Source organism: Monodelphis domestica, chromosome 6 (assembly GCF_027887165.1).
Source record: "Monodelphis domestica isolate mMonDom1 chromosome 6, mMonDom1.pri, whole genome shotgun sequence".
NCBI lineage: Eukaryota > Metazoa > Chordata > Mammalia > Didelphimorphia > Didelphidae > Monodelphis > Monodelphis domestica.
The window spans coordinates 140,830,544-140,849,902 of NC_077232.1; the positions used below are offsets into that span (position 1 = coordinate 140,830,544).

A 19,359-nucleotide genomic window follows, 5' to 3' on the forward strand; every position below is an offset into this window, starting at 1 on the left:
TTAACACAGATATTACTGTCCAGGTCTTCATCACCTCTCACCAGGACTATTATAATACGTTTCTTTTCTTTCTCTCTTTCCATATGTTTTATATTAGAACCAAGAGTATGTATTGGTTCCAAGGCAGATTCAGTGTAAGGGCTAGGCAATGGGGGTTAAGTGACTTGCCCAGGATCACACAAATAGGAAGTGTCTGAGGTCAGAGATGGCCTACCATCTCTGGGCCTGGCTCTCAATCCACTGAGCCACCCAGCTGCCCACTTGCAATACCTTTCTAATGAGCTTTCCTGCCTTATGTCTCTCCTCACTTTGACCCATTTCTTAGAGGTCCCTCTATTTAATTAGTTGTAGTTGCTCAATATTATCTCCAGAATCAAATACAAAAGTTTATTTGTCCTGTGATTTATATTCTAGTCAGATTCTAACTTTCCAGGCTTTTTATTCCTCTCCATGTCCTCTATCTTCTAGCTGCCCTGTCTGATTCCATTTCTTTTTTTTTTTTGCATGACTTCCTCCCCCATCTTCCATCTCCTTGCATTGCACTACTCTTCAAGGTCCTAGATGTGACCTTGATTCAAGTCCTGCTAATGTCTTCTATGCCTGTATTGGAGACCCCTATATTTTGTAAGACAAAGTTGGATCATAATACTCAATCTTGAAAATTAACAGTTAATTGCTGACTAACATGTATTTTTATTATCCATATTTTTAAGTTACAAGTAGACTATTATTGTTTATGCTTGACAATTGACTAAAATTCCTCCCACCATCTGTGATGGCTAATGCCTCTAATCTATATCTTCTAGATGTTTGTACATCTATTTAAAAACTAATATTTTTGTAATTGTTCACCCCAGATCCAGATGTAGCGTTTGTACCTTCTGTCATGGTTGATCATTTAATTTTTGCGGAGGAACATGATTCTGTCACTATTCCATGTCGCACAACGGATCCTCTGGCTCAGGTGACCCTTCTCAACAGTGATAACAAAGTGGTACATGCATTCTATGATAGCAGACAAGGCTTTATTGGAAACTTTGCCATGGGACAATTCAAGTGTGAGACAACCATCAAGGGGAAAACATTCCAAACAGTTCCATTCAACATTTATACAATAACAGGTAGGTTTTCTCCCTCCCCCTCCAACCCATCTCTCTCTCTCTCTCTCTCTCTCTCTCTCTCTCTCTCTCTCTCTCTCTCTCTCTCTCTCTCTCTCTCTCTCTCTCTCCCTCCCTCCCTTTCTCTCCCTCTCCCTCTCCCTCTCTCTCTCTCTCTCCCTATCTCCTCAATCTTCTCTAAAACATTAGAAGTATCTTTTGTTTTGGGAAAATAGTGGCAATTTATCTCTATAACTTAAACCTGGAAGACAAACAGTATTAAATATAATGAATTAAATCATCTAGTTTGTTGCGTTTTGGTTAGTTGAGAATTGACTTATTTGATATCCATGATCAAGGCTGCCATTTTAATAGATTATGTCATATTATTCATAGCAACAGGTCAAGATGTGCTCATTTCACCTAAAATAATCAGATTCAAGTCTTGATATAGCAGAATTCCATTCATTTAAAAAAATAAATTACTGTTGAATAATACATTCATTTTTCTTCTTTAAGCTCATTGTATTCTCCCATGCAAGAGAAGGAAGAAGAACCCCACTCCTACTGCCTAAACTTATCTATTGCTCTTGTCTGAAGCTCCAGGCTCTCTTCAGATGGTGGAGCCAAGTGTGCCATGCATAACAAAATTGTGGATTTCTAGTTTCCATTTTGGTATCAATTATAAATGTGATACATATACTGAGTCAGAAAGGACAATTTTAAGAATTTTAGAATTTTGCCTTGACAGTAATTTGCAGGGTTATTTAAAAAAAAATAAATTTTCTTCATATCATTTATTTCTATTTATTTGCCCAGTAGGTAGTAAATTGAACATTATTAAATAGCTACTTGAAAGCATGCTAAGATCAATTAATTTTGCATGGAAAATGATTTAAAACTAACCTTTGATTTAAAACTAAGACCTGGCTTTCATTGTATTTGAATCTCTTCTGTATTTTTTTCCCCTTGTAGCTACTCCAGAGCTTGAAGTTGAGATAGAGGCAGAGAAAACTGTTTACAAAACAGGAGAAACTCTTGTTGTAACTTGTGCTGTCTTGCACAATGAGGTGGTTGATCTTCAGTGGAATTACCCGGGAAAAGTGGTGGGCACTATCCTTTGTCTTTTTGCTTGAGAATGAAAGTAATGTTTCCTAACTCTTAGTTCTAGAAGGTGCATGGTGTAGTGAGGACAAAGGGGTTGGGAGTAGGGACACCTAGGCTCTAGTCCCAAAGCAGCCACTAACTAGACCTTGAGCAAGTTAGCTTTTGAAGCCACAACTTCTTCATGTACCTAATGTGGAAGCTAGTCTAAATCACAGGGATTCCTTATTAGTCCTAATGGTCTATGATAGTTTTATGGTCTATGAAAAAGTTTGAAATGAACAAATTTTAGATTTTTTTTTAAACCCTTCTGTCTTAGAATCAATACTGTGTATTGGTTCCAAGGCAGAAGAATGATAAAGGCTAGGCAATGGGGGTCAAGTGACTTACCCAGGGTCACACATCTAGGACGTGTCTGAGGCCAAATTTGAACCCAGGACATCCTGTCTCTAAGATGACAGACACCAGTCCTAGATTCTCCAAACATGTCATCTGATACTATTACACCTTCCTAATTTCTCACGTCATATACATAGGACTTTCCTATTTCTCTTCCCATTGCTCAGGCCATGATCTCTTTCTTCTATTCCCTAACTGTAAGCAAGTCTCCATGTTCTTTTCTTGGCACATTTCCCTCTTTTTTGATAGCCTTCCCATGAGGGAATTCATCTTATGGTTTTAATTCTTATCTGACCTCTATCTAGATCAATGAATCTGTCATCTCTCTGATTTGGATACTCTCTCCATTGTGATAAGTAACCATCTTCCCATGCCTTTATATCTTATGCCCCACCACAAATAATCACACATACTTATTTACCCATCATTCTAAAGGCCTTCCTTTGGCTACCTCTTATTTATCATTCTTGCTATATGCTCATCTACCTCCATTTATTTTTGCATTTATTTATATGTGCATGTATGTGTGTACATATGTATATATTTAAAAATATTTTGACAAATCTTAAGCCACCTGTCACACAAATTGGGATTGGCAAAATTCAGAAGCATAACATCTTGAAAGGCACACTGGATTCTCTTGGAGTTTTGAAGATCTGGGTTCAAATACTGCCTCATACACTTGCTAGCTCTGCGACTCTGGAAAAGTAATTTGTTTTCTCTGAACTTTAGATGTTTTACCTATAAAATGAAAACCATATTTATAACTTTCATAGAGTTGTTATTAGGATAAAATGAAATATAATTTGTAAAATGCTTCATAAGCCTTAAAAAGCACTAATATATATGTCAGTTATTTGTATTATTGTTTACACCCACTATGTACTTTTCTATCCATTGACCATTTGGGTGGCCTACAATTTTGATTATTCTGAGGTTGTGATATTTTGTGACTCACAGCCACAGGGTACTAGTGGTATCTTAAAACTGATGTTAAAGAAATAGGCTTCTGCATCAAGCAGCATAACTGAAAGAAGAGGGTGATACATTTTGGTGTTTCTAGGGAAAACCCTATGCATTAAAGAGGTTTTCAGACTATTAATGGTATCATTCATTCATTTGTTCATTCATGTCTTTATTCAACAACCATGTGTATATGGAGCTACCTGTTCTTTGGTCAGCAACTTGCTTTTATGCAAGTTTTAAATTTTTAAATTGCCTTATGGCTTGAAAGTATTCTTTCCATTTTTTGGTGGTAGATAGGATAACCCTAAGACAATTTCCTTCTCTTTCTTAAATAGAAAAACAAAGGCATTTTGAAAGTTGATGAAATCAAAGTTCCATCCCTCAAGTTGGTGTACACGCTGACTGTCCCAAAGGTGACGGTGAAAGACAGTGGTGACTATGAATGTGCTGCCCGTCATGCTACTAAGGAAACAAAGAAGATTAAGAAAGTCACCATTTCTGTCCATGGTATGATTTGATCCTTTGTTTATAAAGTCTCAGTTAGCAATGGCACTCCATCTATTTTATGGTGATCCTTACTTAATGGAAACTTTTCCATTTATAGAGAAGGGATTTATTGAGCTCAATCCCAACTTCCGCCAGTCAGAAGCCATTAACTTGCACGAAGTGCGCCATTTTGTAGTGGATGTACAGGCGTATCCACCACCAAAGATATCTTGGCTTAAGGACAATATGACTGTGATTGAGAATCTCACTGAGATCATCACTGGCTTAGATAAGATCCAGGAAATAAGGTAAAGAAAGACCTTTCCCAAGTAAGTCTTTCCTCATGACTGTTACCTGTTTTTATATGTGTGTTCCTAGTAAAGGAACTGTACATGTCTTAAGAACCAGACTGTAAGTGAAATCAATTCAAAGAGCTGTAAGCTGGGCCATGAAGCGTAAAGGACAAAATTCTTTTGCCTCAAACCTTGTATTACGGTAATGGCATCCTGGTAAGTATTTAATGATTACATTAGGAAAAGCCATGAGTTGTAAAAGCTTGCCTCCAATTGAACACAGATGGCTAGATCAAGCTGTCTTATGGAGTTTTGGCCTGGAGAAGGGCAGCAGAATTGGAGCCACTTGGATTTAACATATTGTCTAAGATCCCACAGCCCTATGTGAACAATAGATGTGTACCATACAGTAGCTCTGCCTTGCTAATGAGTAATTAAGAAGGCTTCACTGGCTTAATTAGCAAGAAGCAGCCTAGTATGGTAGGAGAATGACAAAGGAGAAAGGAGACTTGTTGCCCTCTCTGCTACTCATCTAGTTGTGGGACTTTAGCTAAATCACTTACCTTCTAAGTACCATCTGTAAACGAGGATATCCTAAAAGTAATAGTTATAGTTATTAGCTTTTTTGTAGCACCTTAAGGTTTAGAAAATGCTTTGCAGATATTAGCTCATTTGAGCCTCACAACAACCTCGGAAAGGGAAGTAGTAGTATCCAAATTGTTTAGATGAGAAACTGAAGCAAAGAGAGGTTAAGTGACTTGCTCCGGGTCACATAACTAGTGAGTTTGTGCAGTTAGATTTGAACTTGACTTCCTGACTCCAAGTTCAGCATTCTGTCTCCTGTGCCACCCGGCTGCCTGGGAAAAAAACTATCTGCTCTTTTCTGAGAGCCCTTCCAGTATCTCTAAAATTAGAATAATGAATTCTGGGATAAAAGGTATTTTTCAAGAGGTCAGCTGGTTCCAGACTTTTGTAGCCATTCAAGAACACAGCCCATCCTAGAGAGAGAGAGAGAAATAAGTCTTAATTGCACAGTTCTCTAGTGAAAGAGTAATTTTTGGTAAACCCCTTTTTAATATGTAACAAATCTCATTGTCGGGATGTGATTTTTTTTTCCATTTAAACAAAATTTCTTCTATGGTTTTTGAGGAGAAACATTTTTGGCACTGAGCTCCCAAGATGCATATTAAGTATCTGAATTCTTTTCCCATGCAGTATAGTGATTGAAAAAGAAATAAAAAAACTGAATCAGGAATGCTAGAATGTCTTTTCAGAGACGGAAAGACAAAGTATAGAATTCTGTTACCCCAGGCCCACGATGTCTTTACCAAAGATCTTAGCAGGAAATGCCCAGCTTTATCCCTAGTATGGAGGTCTTGGATATGTTCTTGCTATCATATCTGGAAATTTGAACACATTTGCCAAGCACAAAGTCAAATAAGCCTCCAGTGTGGAAGGGACAGATGGTAACCACCACATCTTGTGGGCTGGCCATGTATAGGGAACAAATGATAGCAAGGTCTCTTTCTGGAGTACAGAGGCACAGTGATCACCAGCAGGATAGATAAGGAAGATATATATATATGTACCTTACCTTCCATCTTGGAGTCAATACTCCAAGGCAGAAGAGTGGTAAGGGCTAGGCAATGGGGGTCAAGTGACTTGCCCAGGGTCACACAACTGGGAAGTGTCTGAGGCCAGATTTGACCCAGGACCTCCCATCTTTAGGCCTGTCTCTCAATCCACTGAGCCACCCAGCTGCCCCTGATAAGGAACATATTTAAAGGAGACCTGAACCAAAATTATGGTACCCTGTGGACTGCCAGGAAGCCATACCAAGACAGGAATTGATAGAACTCATCCAAGCCAGCTGGAGGAGCCCTGTTTGCATAAGGAGCTGGATGAGGCAGAGAGGCAAAGGAGGCACTCCTACATGAGAAAGAGATTACAAGCATGGTTGGTTATAGCTGCAAAGGAAAAGGTCCTTTACAGATATCTGTACAGTGTGGAAAGCGTTGTGAACTTTTCTCAATTAGAATTGCTTTGTTAGCTATGTTCTCAGCTATGTATTAATCACCAGTAGTATAATCCTTTTTAAAAACCCGTACCTCCCATCTTAGAATCAATACTATGTATTGGTAAGAGGTAGGCAGTAGGAGTTAAGTGACTTGCCCAAGATCATCACACAGCTAGGATGTGCCTGGGGCCAGCTTTGAATATAGAACCTCTCCCATCTCTGGACCTGACTCTCAATTCACTGAGCTGCCCCCTCATCTGTAGTATGATCTTACACAGAACAATGGAAAAGACGTGAAGCAAAAGAACAAGGTGAAAAGCACAACAAAACCTGAAGAAATTACAAGAATTATCAGAATCTACTCTGAATAGTTGTTGCTAAGTCTCTTGGTCAGTATTGTCTAACTCTGTGTGACCTTAGATCAACATTTTATACCACTTTGTAAAATATATTTTAAATGAAAAATCATGGAATCAGAATTATGGATTCAGAGATTTTGGCAGTTAAGAATAAGAGATCATCCTATGAAAACAGAAGAGAAACACATTTTTTAAAAAAGGAAGGGAAATAAGGTTAAAATCAAAGGTTGGCATGGTTTCATTGATGATCTTGTGAGGTAGGTAGTACCTTTTATAAGTCACAGGATTATAGATTTAGAAGTGAAAGGAACTTCAGAGGCTTCCTAATTTAGCCATCTCATTTCATAAATTAGGAGATGGACCCAGAGAGTTCAAGTAAATTGTCCAAAGTCAAAGAGCTAGCAAGTAGCAGAGCTGAGGAAGATTCAAACTGAAATCCAGTCTATAAAATTAAAACCAGCACTCTTACGCCATGATACCTTTAAGATGAGAACAGGCCTTAGAAGGCTAAATGATTTGTCACAAAGGTAGGACGTAAGTCTTTGCCTGATTTCCCTTTAGTCAAGTGTTCTGTCTGTTAAAACATACTCCTTCATAAGTCAAGCTTCTTTCCAATGGCACCATTGTCATTTCTCAGAACCCCATTTGTACCTATTAACTTCTGGTCTTTTAAGTATCTGCTCTCTAATAATCAGAAATTTCAATATGTGTTAAGCACACTGGGAATCTTGGAAAAGAGATTCTATGGGCATGAAAAAATATTTTTAAAAATCTAACTTTCATATAATATATTTCAAACTACTTACTCATTGAAATCGATAATTGGTTAAGTTTTTGCTTTTCATAAAGATGATTGGGATTTATTTTTCTAATATTGAAGTAGAACAAGTCTTTAAAAAGTCCCTTTCTTTACAGGTATCAAAGCAAGTTAAAACTGATTCGTGCTAAGGAAGAAGACAGTGGCAATTACACTATTATGGCCCAAAATGAGGATGATATTAAGAACTATACTTTTCAACTTATAATTCAAGGTAAGTAAAGAGAATGATTTTGATATTGGGGTTGACCTGGCATAAGAATAATGACATTCAGTCTCAAGGAACACCTGGCCTCTTCTTAATTTCTCCCATGTAGAGAAGAGAAGAGCCATCAATGGCCACCATATGCATGGCACCAAGGATGAGTGACACCATTGTGCTAGATGTCTGCTAGGTCATTTGGACCTAGGTGGTTCAGGGAATCCACAGCTACTCTGAGAAAGGGTGTCAGTACTAGAGCCACCCTAAGTTAGCTGCCAGCCTCTTCTTGTAGAGTCTACTACCTAGAAGAAAAAGTAGATACCATTGATCCACTGGATATCCACAGATCCACAGTGGAATATTTAGAATTCAGAAGAGAGCTTTGGTATAGTCCCTTCCTGTGTCTCCTACGATTTCTATCACCAGGCTCAGATAGAAGTCGACACTCTATGGTGGTTATTAACCAGAATGGCTCTCCCAAACTTAATATGTTACAAATCTGTGCCTCTCTGAGCTCATAAAAGGACATTGGAACTTTCTTGAGGTGCCAGGTATGGTGACCACCTCTGGGGATCACCAACACTTTCAGAATTACACTAAACTGGGCATAGTATAGAACTCAGGTGGCCATTTTTCTTTAATGAAAAGATATTTTACAACCCTAGACATTCCAGCTAGGCAAAGGTGAATTATTTTGGTAATTAAAGCTTAAGGCTGCACTTAATATCTCCCTAAAAATTATCTTCTCAGAACTATCTTCTCCCTTTGAGTTCAGTAATTTCAGTACTTTTAAGTTTTTGCTCTTTTTCATGAAGAGCACTGGAGGCCATATTTGTAAACACTGAAAACTTTCTCTACAGTTGGATTCATGTTCAATGATGAAGAGTTACAATGATGAAGAGTTAGTAACCTCATATTTTCTCTATGGGGACAACATATTTGAACATGCAAACTCTGAACATTTGTTTTCTCTTGTGCTCAATATGCATTGAATTGATACCACGCAACCTTGTGTTTTAGTTCCAGCTTCTATTCTGGACCTAGAAGATGACAACCATGGCTCTGCAGGAGGGCAGACGGTCAAATGCATGGCAGAAGGGACACCGCTTCCAGTTGTGGAATGGATGGTTTGCAAGGACATTACAAAGTAGGAAGCCAATCATTTCTTTCTCTTTCCATTCCTCTTCTTGAATTAGAAATCCACCATGTTGCTTTGTTAGATATTTTCTCATTCGTTGATTTCAGGAAAGCCTTAGAATCACACTGTCTCTACACATGAATAGCATCTTATTGATCCAAGTCTATCTTTATTTTAACTCTTGCTTTCAGAGAAAGTTGTTAGGGCAGGTAGGTGGCTGTGGTGGACAGAGAGCCAGCCAGGCTTAGAGACAGGAGGTTCTGGTTTCAGATCTGATCTTACCGCTTCGTAGATATGTGACCTTGGGCAAGTCACTTAATTAGCCCCAATTGCCTAGTCCTTATGACTCTTCTGCCTTGGAAAATTAATTTAGTATCAGTTCCAAGATAGAAGCTAAGGCTTTAAAAAAAAAAGGAAATTATTGCTTGATGATGTGATTGGCCTAAACTGTGGGAAAGAAGGGAGGATAAAAAGCAGCTCTACATGTACTCCAGCAGAGAAAAGACTAGCCATCTGAGAGAATCTTAGAGGATCAACCCTTGTATCTAGAAAATGGGTGTCTAGAAAGAGGGGGGGCATTGACTTATTTGAGTTACGAGATTTCATGAGTAGTTATTTTTTCACCCAACTTTTTATTTTCTCTCAATATTGTTAGCTGTCATATTTTCTATAAGTGATATGTAGTTTATGTGATCTGTAAATTCCTAGTAGTGACATCTCCCAGCCAAAGGATACGTAGAGTTTATGTTTTTAGTATGCCAATCAACCATTTGAATATTTTTGAGTTTTAGATGGTGTCTTAACACTTCCCTACTGATAAATACGGAGACTAAAAGCCAGTTTTTACAATAATGTTAATAATACTAGTATTTAGTAAAGACTAATAATTGTATAACAATTTCTTATCATTCTCAACTTATTCCCACCTTGGGAGATAGATCAGACAGGTACTATAAACCCTGCTTTAGAGGTGAGGAAATAAAGACTCAGAGAAGAAAATTTCCAGTTGGAAATTGGCAAATGGTACTCCACTTAGTACAGCTTCCATCACAGGGCTCATAGGATCTTAAATTTAGAGCTGGAAAGCACATTAGATGCCATTTAGTTCACCTTATTTTATTCATGAGTCCAAGGCCCAGAGAGGTTGACCTCCCGAGTTCAAGCAAGCACAGGTGAGATTCATATGTAGCTGCTTCCATTATACTTTCTTAGTTTAAAATAAGATGATTATGTGGTCTTCAAAAAGTTCTTCTGAAGGTAAACATGAGCAGTTTGTTCTGGATAATATGCTCTGTTAGCCTTGTAACTAATATTTGACTCTTTGTGTTCTTTTCTACAGGTGTAATAATGAAACTTCGTGGACACATTTGGCCAGCAATACATCTGACATTACAGAAAAACAAGACAGCAGTATGGTAGAGAGCCAAGTGACCTTCAACAAAATTGAAGACACTATGGCTGTACGATGCCTAGCAAGGAACTTACTTGGGTCGGTGACTCGGGAACTGAAACTTGTGGCTCCTGGTGAGTTAGCTGGTGTTCAGTCAATAGAAGTGGCAGTAGCCTTTTAGTTTTACATACACACATCGCTCTCATCAGTTTTATGGGATTGAAGGAGAAAGGTTCAGTGACTGGAACACTGGAATAGCAACTTTCATCTGTCATTCTCACGTATCCCTAAGTTGATAAAGCTCTTTCCTCAAAAAAATGTTGAATATCTCCATTTCGCAGATGAGAAAACTGAGACCCAAAGGGGTCAGATGGTTTGTGTGTGTTCCGACAGCCAGTAAGTGTCAGAGCTGGGATAAGAAATTTGGTCTTCAAGCCCAGTTTCTGCCTATAAAAAAAGATACCACCTGGATAGAACTCTAAAGTTGTCATATTTTTCTTCATTTTTGATGATTCCTTTGTAGCCATCAGAATTTAAGTTTCCCCAATTTTTGTAATTTTATTTTAAAAATATTCTTACAATTTAACATTGATCTTTACCACATATACACATAGCCCTGAAACAAGACAGAAATGAAAAGTAACTGGGGACAAGAGAAACCTAGGTTGCTCAGGGAATAGAAAGGCAAACCTGGAGATGGGAGGTCCTGGTTTCAAAATCGACTTCAGATACTTCTTAGCCATGTGACCCTAAGCAAGTAACTTAACTCCCATTGCCAAGCCCTTACCGCTCTTCTGCCTTGGAACCAATACTTGGTATCAATTCTAAGACAGAAGGTAAGGTAATCTCTTTTCAGGATTGGGGATCTGGGGGGTGAGGGGAATATTATAACAGGAGGAACTTTGTAAGGAGGTTGAAAGATGAACAGAAAGGGATGATGGGATAGTAAGATCTTTTGGGCTTACGTGCATAGTTTACATAAACAGAAAGTCAAAGAATCTTCCAAAAAGAAGTACATTTGACAAAGATCTAGGAGGAAACACTAATGTTTTTCTTATTCTTTAGCTATGCGCTCAGAATTGACAGTGGCTGCCTCAGTCCTAGTGCTGCTAGTGATTGTCATCTTTTCCCTCATTATCCTGATCGTCATATGGAAGCAGGTATGTACCAATAATGGGGAGCAGCCCCAGCTAAAGGTGCTACAGTTAAACCCAACTTAGGTATAGTCTTCTAGTCATTTACCAACTTCTAAAACTGCTTACCCTTTCATTTGCAGAAACCCAGGTATGAAATCCGGTGGAGGGTCATAGAGTCCATCAGCCCTGATGGCCATGAGTACATTTATGTGGACCCAATGCAGTTGCCTTATGACTCAAGATGGGAGTTTCCTAGAGATGGGTTAGTCCTTGGTAGGTGTTTTCTTTGTCCAACATCTTATTTTTTCTCCCCTAAATCTTTACCTTTTGTCTTAGAATCACTATTGTGTATTGGTTTCAAGGCAGAAAGCAGTAAGAACTAGGCAATGGGGGTCAAGTGACTTGCCCAGAGTCACACAACTAGGAAGTATCTGAATTCATATTTGAACCCAGGACCTCCAATTACTGGGCCTTGCTTTCAATCCTTGGATCCACCCTGTTGTCCCCTGCCCAACATCTTAACCTCCTTAGGACTGAGACAGCTTTGGTATTTCATTGAATCATAGATTAAGAGTTAGAAAGGATATTCAAGGTCATCTAGTCCAATCCCTTCCTTTTACAGCTGAGAAAATTAAGACCAAGAGGTAAAAGTTCTCACAGGTAGTAATCACAAGAGGTATGTTTGGATTCTTGACTCCAGAGGACTTTCTACTCTGTTACTTAATAAGTACTCCTGAGCAAGATGTGTAAAAGGCCAGGCTAGATGCTGCTGTGGAAATTTGCCTTTTGAAAGATCTCTAACTGAATTACAGCACTGATTTTTTTTCCCCATCACATTGCCAAACAAATTGCAGTTTAAGGACATTCAGACAAAGGAAAGAGTCTGTGTGGAGGCCTGGCAAAACATCTATCCAATGGCTTTTTATTGGGAATAACAGAAAATGAAACAATGTATTTCTGTAACTAAAAAGGAACAGATGATACACAAATGAAGGCAACCACTAAAGAGATTTTGATCCAATACATTCCGAGAATGCCTATGTTCCTTCTGTCAGGGAAAAAAAATTGTGGGATTTTTTTTTAAAGCAAGAAAAGCAAAAACAGCCAAAATGAAAGCTAAAACTCATTACCAACTTTCCATTTCAATCTTGGGTTTAGATGAAGAGAAAGATACTCTAGTCCAAGCAAACAGATTTTGATCGAGTTATGAATGAAAGAGCTCAGGACATCAGAAACTCACTGTGATAGCTGTTGGTGCTGGTGCTTAACTTAATGTGAAAATATGAATGTATCTTCTACATTTATGAATCACTGGCTGAATTTAGTGTTCTTCCTTGTCTGCTTGATCCGAACCCAAGCACTGCACTCTAGCTGGTCCCATGTTCAAACACATAAATACATGGGAAGCAACCTAATACGCTCTCTCTCTCTGCATGTATACACACCTATATATTATATGGGAAATTTTAAAAATTAATTTAATTTAAATTAAAAGAAATAAAATGATAATGGAATGAAATCTGTAGCAACCCTGCATCAAGGGCAATGATGCTGATGCCATTTCAATTCAACCTTGATGTAGTGTTTTTTTTAAACTGTAATAGATATCCAGTTATTACAACCAGAAATAGTTCCACAGATCATCTTTTTATTACAAAACCCATACCTTCTGTCTTAGTAACAACAACTCTAAGACAGAGGGGCAAGGTCTAAGCAAATGGAGTTAAGTGACTTGCCCAGGATCATACAGCTAGAAAATGTTCAAGGCCAAATTTTAATCCAAGTCCTCCCAGCTCTATGCCTGGTGCTCTATCCATTGCAACTATCCAACCTGAAACTGCCCTCTACAGAAATCTAGGTTTAAAACCTTAACCTGTTTAAAATCTGGGGTGAATTGGAAGTGATCACTCATTGCTGTGCTGGAACCACAGTTGTTAGAATTGAGGATATTGAATGGTATGACTAAAGATAGTCCTGGGTCTCTCTGAAGGAAACTATGAAGCTCTGGAGCTTGATAGATGGATGCCTCACTGCACTTTGGTTTCTTTCTCCCTCCCCTCCTCCAGTCACATTTTCTCTGTTAGCCTTGATGTCTCCGATCCAGGTAAATTATGTACCTGACTTCTCCTTGCTAGGTCCCAACTTCCAATGGACCTCGGTAGGGATTTTACAAGGAAAGCAGAGTTTACATCATGAAGCATGAATAGTTACTTGAAAGTTCAGAAAGCAACTGACCAATCAAAGATTGTCAACATCAAACTTCCTAAACCTTATTGTTGCATCTTGGTAGACTTTGACATGAAAGTTTCAGGAAACCCCAGCTCCTAAACCTTAAAGAACCTCCTCGGAAACTGGTCCGTGGCCCATCCAACTCACCACTGGGTACGGTTCAGTGGCCTTACTCTACTTGGGATAACTCTCACTCTCTCTTTCCTTGACTTTACTCCTCATGCCACATGATAATTATAATGACTATATTATTGAATACCTCCCTTACAAGTTATGAATCAGAAAAATATTAATACAACACACAGGTTATTGCAGAAAATATGGAACTATTTTGTGATCTTCATTTCACTTAGTAGATATGATCTACAAAGTTGTCTGCTGTGTGTGCACAGAAGTTTAAGAGGGTTACTGCATGTCACAAGGCTAGTATCAGGTCAGATTATTACCCAGGTATTTCTGATTAGGAGCAAATTATAATCAATATCCACCAACAATTCCCCAAAGTTGAAAAAGAAAACCATTTTTAACACTATCCGGCAATCTCCATTTGATTTTTGAAGATGTAAGTTCTTTATATCAGTTTAGACCAGGGAGTGGACAGATCCACATGTTTTTGTGGCCCCCTGAGCTAGTGAGGGTTTTTACACTTTAAAATACAACAGCAGTGTAGGCTGCGGTTTGTTAACCTCTGCTTAGAAACAGAGGCATCCCATTTTTAATAGCATTTGTCTGGAATAATATAAGGCTGTAAGTCTGAGAATTTACATAGCCACCAAAGAATCAGAAATGCAGATACTACAGTTCTAGGTCCAGTATATTTTAAAATCTCAATTTATAGACTAGGTAAATACTGAATGTCTGCTGCTATGAAGGGTACCCCCAAAAGCAGGAAATAGCAGGCAGCTCCTGTCCTCAAGTAGCTACCAACATCATAAATAATTAGAGAACAAGACAGCATATGACAAAGTGCTAATGAGAGAAGATTATTCACATTTACAAACAGATTCCTGGTACTAGATTCATTTAAATAGCAAGTCCCTTATGCCTTTAAAATGCAATTGGATTAACACATAATTTAGTACAAACACATTTTTGCATAAAGCAAAGTACACCCTGACCAGAAGCTGCCTGATGATAATGATCTAGCTTTCATCACTGGAAACTTCATTGTTAGATGTAAGCTCTTCAAGAGTATGGCAATCTAGGGGAGGATGGGGCAGGTAAGTATTTCAGTGGATTGAGAGCCAGGCTGGAAGTCCTGGGTTCAAATGTGAACTCAAGACACTTCCTAGCTGTGTGACCTTGGGCAAGTCACTTAACTCCAATTGCCTAGCCCTTACCACTCTTCTGCCTTGGAATCTAAGATGGAATGTAAGGGTTTAAAAAAAAAAGTATTCCATATTTTTTCTATGATGCTTAGCACAATCTTGTCGATACTGTGAGGTATAGACACACTTGGGGGAAGACGTAATTACCTGAAATTGTGCATCAATATCTATGAAATCAAATGAAAAGGATTTTTGGGTTTTGTTATTAAAGAAAAAAGTGGAGAAATTTAAATGAAACAGAAAATATGGGTTCTCTTCTCATGTGACTCTTGACAGTAAACAGTATGTGAAATATCACTGTTTTGAGGAGAAAAAAAGGGTACGAGAACCAAAGGACTTTTTGAAACTTTTTGCTCAAAGAAGCTAGCTAAAGCTGGTCTATGGAAGCCTGACCCAGGGAGGAAATCTGTGATAAAGCTGTAACAGGATTCATGTGGGACATGGAGGTGCACTAGCAGGAATCTTTGTTGGGTCAAGAGAAGGGGCACTTCTTGTGTCTTTGCTTCTCCCTTGTGTTTTGAGAAGAGCCATGGCAGTGGGACCTTAGAGGAGTCCCACCACATGGAGTTCCAGGCTGATGATGAATACTTCTTGTTGAAATGGGGGGCGACAGTCACCACAAGGAGCCAGAGACCTCCTGGCTAGGTTTTAGCAGTCTGAGGAGAAGCCCCATTTGTCCTAGTTAGCTACAACTCTTGGTGGTGTACTGCCATTGAGGAGGACTGCAAGCTGATTTCTTTCTACTCTCTTTTCCTTGCAAATGTTATGTGATTAAAGCAAATACTCTAATGCCTTTCTCTGAGGCCTCTGGTCGGTTTTTGACATGCGATGCTGGAGGAATAATGATGTTCACTCCCCTCACTTACACACATAGGAGTGCTGAGGGTAAATAGTAAATAATGCTAAGATGATGTGTAACACTGGAGTGAATGAATGATTGGTGTTCCCTTTAGGCCGAATCCTGGGCTCAGGTGCATTTGGAAAAGTGGTGGAAGGAACTGCTTATGGATTAAGCCGTTCCCAACCTGTGATGAAGGTGGCGGTGAAAATGCTAAAACGTAAGTATGGGACATTTTTTAAGTTGCTGGCACTCTGCTCTCTTTCACAATCATGAGGATGATGCAATGATCATTAAATCATTAAATTGGTTTGAACATTGCACTGGCTACCTGGAAACCTTAGGAGTCTTCTTTACCTCTGAGCTTTTCCTTCTTTTCTGGCAACTGTATCTCTTTTTTGAAGCCTAAAGAGTTTTATAGAAACAAAAGAAAACACCATTATACATTGCACAATTTAAAGAAACTCTATCATTCTGATTAGATGAGTATATCTCAGTAGCAATGTTACTGGTCATTGTTACATTAATAATGAGATCAGATTTTGGTTGAAAGGGAATTAATTATCCTTCCAATTGATGAATTGTCTCAAATTTTCTTTTTTACTATTCTTTTTTTGACATTTCCTCACTTCTTAGCATATTCACCCAAGAGATCAGAGAAAATGAATGAAAAAATTTCAAATATATCAATTTTTCTGTTTGTCACTGCTCTTATTAAAAGTTGGAGAAAGAAGAAGAAAAAACATTAACGTCCTTCTATGATCACATCAATGTGCATATTCCCTCTACTGATGCAGATTGTAACCCATCCTTGTCTGTCCATCCGATCTGACTTTCCTCTTTGTCCGCCCATAAATTCTCCTCAGGGGAACCACCCTAGGGCATGTGAGAAGCCTGGGACTTTCTTTCCATCACATTTACAATTTTTAATGTACTTCATTGATTTTAGTTGTCTTTATTCTCCTCTACTTCACCTCCATCAATATAATGAAAAATCTACAGTTGGTTTAAATGGTTTCTCTTTACCATAAAGGTTAGTGACTAGATTCCCAACCTCCTTCTCCCTCCAGTTTAAGATATCCCTCTTTAGACAGCATAAATAAAACAGAGTGCATGATGACGGAATTAATGCTTTTTGACTTTAATGATGTAATATTGGCCCTTTGTAAGAACCGAGGCTGTCCAGCTCAACTTAAATGATGTGGTTTCTTTCTTCAACAGCCACAGCTAGATCTAGTGAAAAACAGGCTCTCATGTCAGAACTGAAGATTATGACTCATCTGGGACCCCATTTGAATATCGTAAATCTTTTAGGAGCCTGTACCAAGTCAGGTAGGCTTAATGATCTGGGAATAAATATTTTCACTATGGTTTTGAATATGATTGAACGTGTCAATCTCCTTCCCATCTCTGACATACACATAAACCATAGATCATGTGAGTTTTGATTTGAATTGTCTAAAGTCTTACTAGGTTTACTAAAAGTTCACTGTCTAGGAGCATTTAGGTGGCTCATTGGATTGAGAGTCAGACCTAGAGAACCTGGGTTCAAATATGACCTCAGACACTTCCTAGCTGTGTGGCCCAGGGCAAGTCACTTAATCTCCATTGCTTAACCCTTACTGCTCTTTTGCCTTGGAACCGATACATAATATTGATTCTAAGATGGAAGGTAAGGTCTTTGAGCAGAAACTTGAATGTTTCTCAATGGAGTGACTCAGTAGAGTGACTTCTTTTTTGTCCTGGAATTTGCTTTTCTTTGTTAGAGTCATTTTCTCTTTCTTTTTTGTTCTTCCAGGGCCCATTTATATCATCACTGAATACTGCTTCTATGGGGATTTAGTCAACTACCTGCATAAGAACAGAGACAACTTCTTGAGCCATCATCCAGAGAAGACAAAGAAAGAGCTGGACATCTTTGGGATGAACTCCGCTGATGAAAGCACTAGGAGGTGAGAGATTATTAGCTTGCCAATTTTAAATCTTTCCATAGAAATTATAGATATCATTGCTAAGTAATCTTCTGTCAACAAAATTTGGACCATGGTGTATTCATGACTGTTCCAGCCAGTTAGCCCAATTTGAATGAGCCATTCTTCTAGGCACATGTCCATCATGGCATCATATGGGAAGATCTTGACTGGTTTGAATGGAATTTATAGATAGAAGGGTTCTTGGAACCACTTGTCTGTGGCCACTTAGCACAACTTAAGTTCTGTAAAATGTAGTATGGCCAAGAGAGGCAAAACAGAGGCTAGTTATGACTTGGGATGTTGAGCTCTTCATGCCCAGCTGTTACTGGGTTTCTTTGCTGGGGACATTTAGTCTCTTTGTGTCCTAGAGTCTCCTTTTGTAGAAGCAATAGATACATAACCAGATGTGAAATGCCTTAGAGTGCCAAGTGAGAGTTTATTGAGTCCCCTCTGTACTTAAGAGCTATCCTCTTAGTGGACAGCTGTGTGTATGACACGAAACATTGTTTTCAGCAGCAGCATCATAGAGCGTTCTTTTCACTGATTATTGGATCACATCTGCTTTTATGTATTTACAGCTATGTCATCTTATCCTTTGAAAACAATGGGGATTATATGGACATGAAGCAAGCGGATACCACACAATACGTTCCCATGCTGGAGAGAAAACAGGGCTCTAAATATTCAGATATCCAAAGATCGATGTATGATCGGCCTGCATCATACAAGAAGAAATCTGTATCAGGTAAATGGGAAAGGGCCCTTCTGCAGTATTTGAATATAGCAACATTCCCATATGTGCATGACAGCTTTCTGAGCAAATGATCCACCCTGGGTAGGGGTAATGGCAATTATCTTTAATCATTTCATCTTGACTTACCTTGACTTCATTTTCCCCTCCATTAAAATGGATGATAAAAGTATTGGCTCAACCCATAGGATTTTCAGCATCTTTATAGGATGACTGAGGATTTTTAGATGTTAAGATACAACTGCCTTCATACAATGTTTTAAAGCTTTCAGACTGCTTTACACATCACTTCATTTGAGCTTCATTTTCATGTGTGTCCTAATTTGTAAAATTTGCAATACAACATACTCATGTATTATTTTATATTTCTCCAGTTTCACAGCATTCACTGCTAGTTGCCAAGTGGATGAATTTCTAATCTTCCTTTTAGGAAGTCACTAGGATAATGACTTCCTTCCCTATGCATTTTTTTTTAACTCTTACCTACCATCTTAGAATCAATACTATGTTTTGGTTCTAAGGCAGAAGTGCTGGTAAGGGCTAAGAAATGTGGGTTAAGTGACTTGCCCAGGGTCACACATCTAGGAAGTATCTGAGGTCAGATTTAAATATAGGACCTCACATAATTAAGACTGGCTGTCAATCCACTGAACCACCTATCTGCCCCTTTTTGCCATACTGTTTAAGAATTGTCCATATCAGTTCCCAGCCAGAGCTGGTAGTCTTGACTCTAAGTAGAAGGAGAACCTGAGTCACTCTAAGTCTTAGACTAAGTTGGCAGCCAGTGTCTACTTTTACAGATTTCACTAGCCAGCAGAAATCAGTGGATGGCTAGA

General features: G+C 38.6%; 1 protein-coding gene across 5 annotated transcripts in view; it reads left to right on the forward strand.

Moving 5' to 3' along the window:
* PDGFRA (platelet derived growth factor receptor alpha) overlaps window positions 1-19,359 on the forward strand; it is a 49,340-nt gene that overhangs the window by 17,843 nt on the left and 12,138 nt on the right. For all 5 annotated transcript variants that reach the window (XM_007496451.3, XM_007496450.3, XM_056802617.1 and 2 more), the window contains exons 4-16: window positions 858-1,121; window positions 2,073-2,203; window positions 3,902-4,073; window positions 4,171-4,360; window positions 7,637-7,752; window positions 8,761-8,887; window positions 10,218-10,402; window positions 11,334-11,428; window positions 11,545-11,677; window positions 15,915-16,019; window positions 17,021-17,131; window positions 17,598-17,751; window positions 18,351-18,517. In XM_007496451.3, the coding sequence (XP_007496513.1) occupies window positions 858-1,121; window positions 2,073-2,203; window positions 3,902-4,073; window positions 4,171-4,360; window positions 7,637-7,752; window positions 8,761-8,887; window positions 10,218-10,402; window positions 11,334-11,428; window positions 11,545-11,677; window positions 15,915-16,019; window positions 17,021-17,131; window positions 17,598-17,751; window positions 18,351-18,517 (1,950 nt within the window). The remainder of the gene's footprint in view (window positions 1-857; window positions 1,122-2,072; window positions 2,204-3,901; window positions 4,074-4,170; window positions 4,361-7,636; window positions 7,753-8,760; window positions 8,888-10,217; window positions 10,403-11,333; window positions 11,429-11,544; window positions 11,678-15,914; window positions 16,020-17,020; window positions 17,132-17,597; window positions 17,752-18,350; window positions 18,518-19,359) is intronic.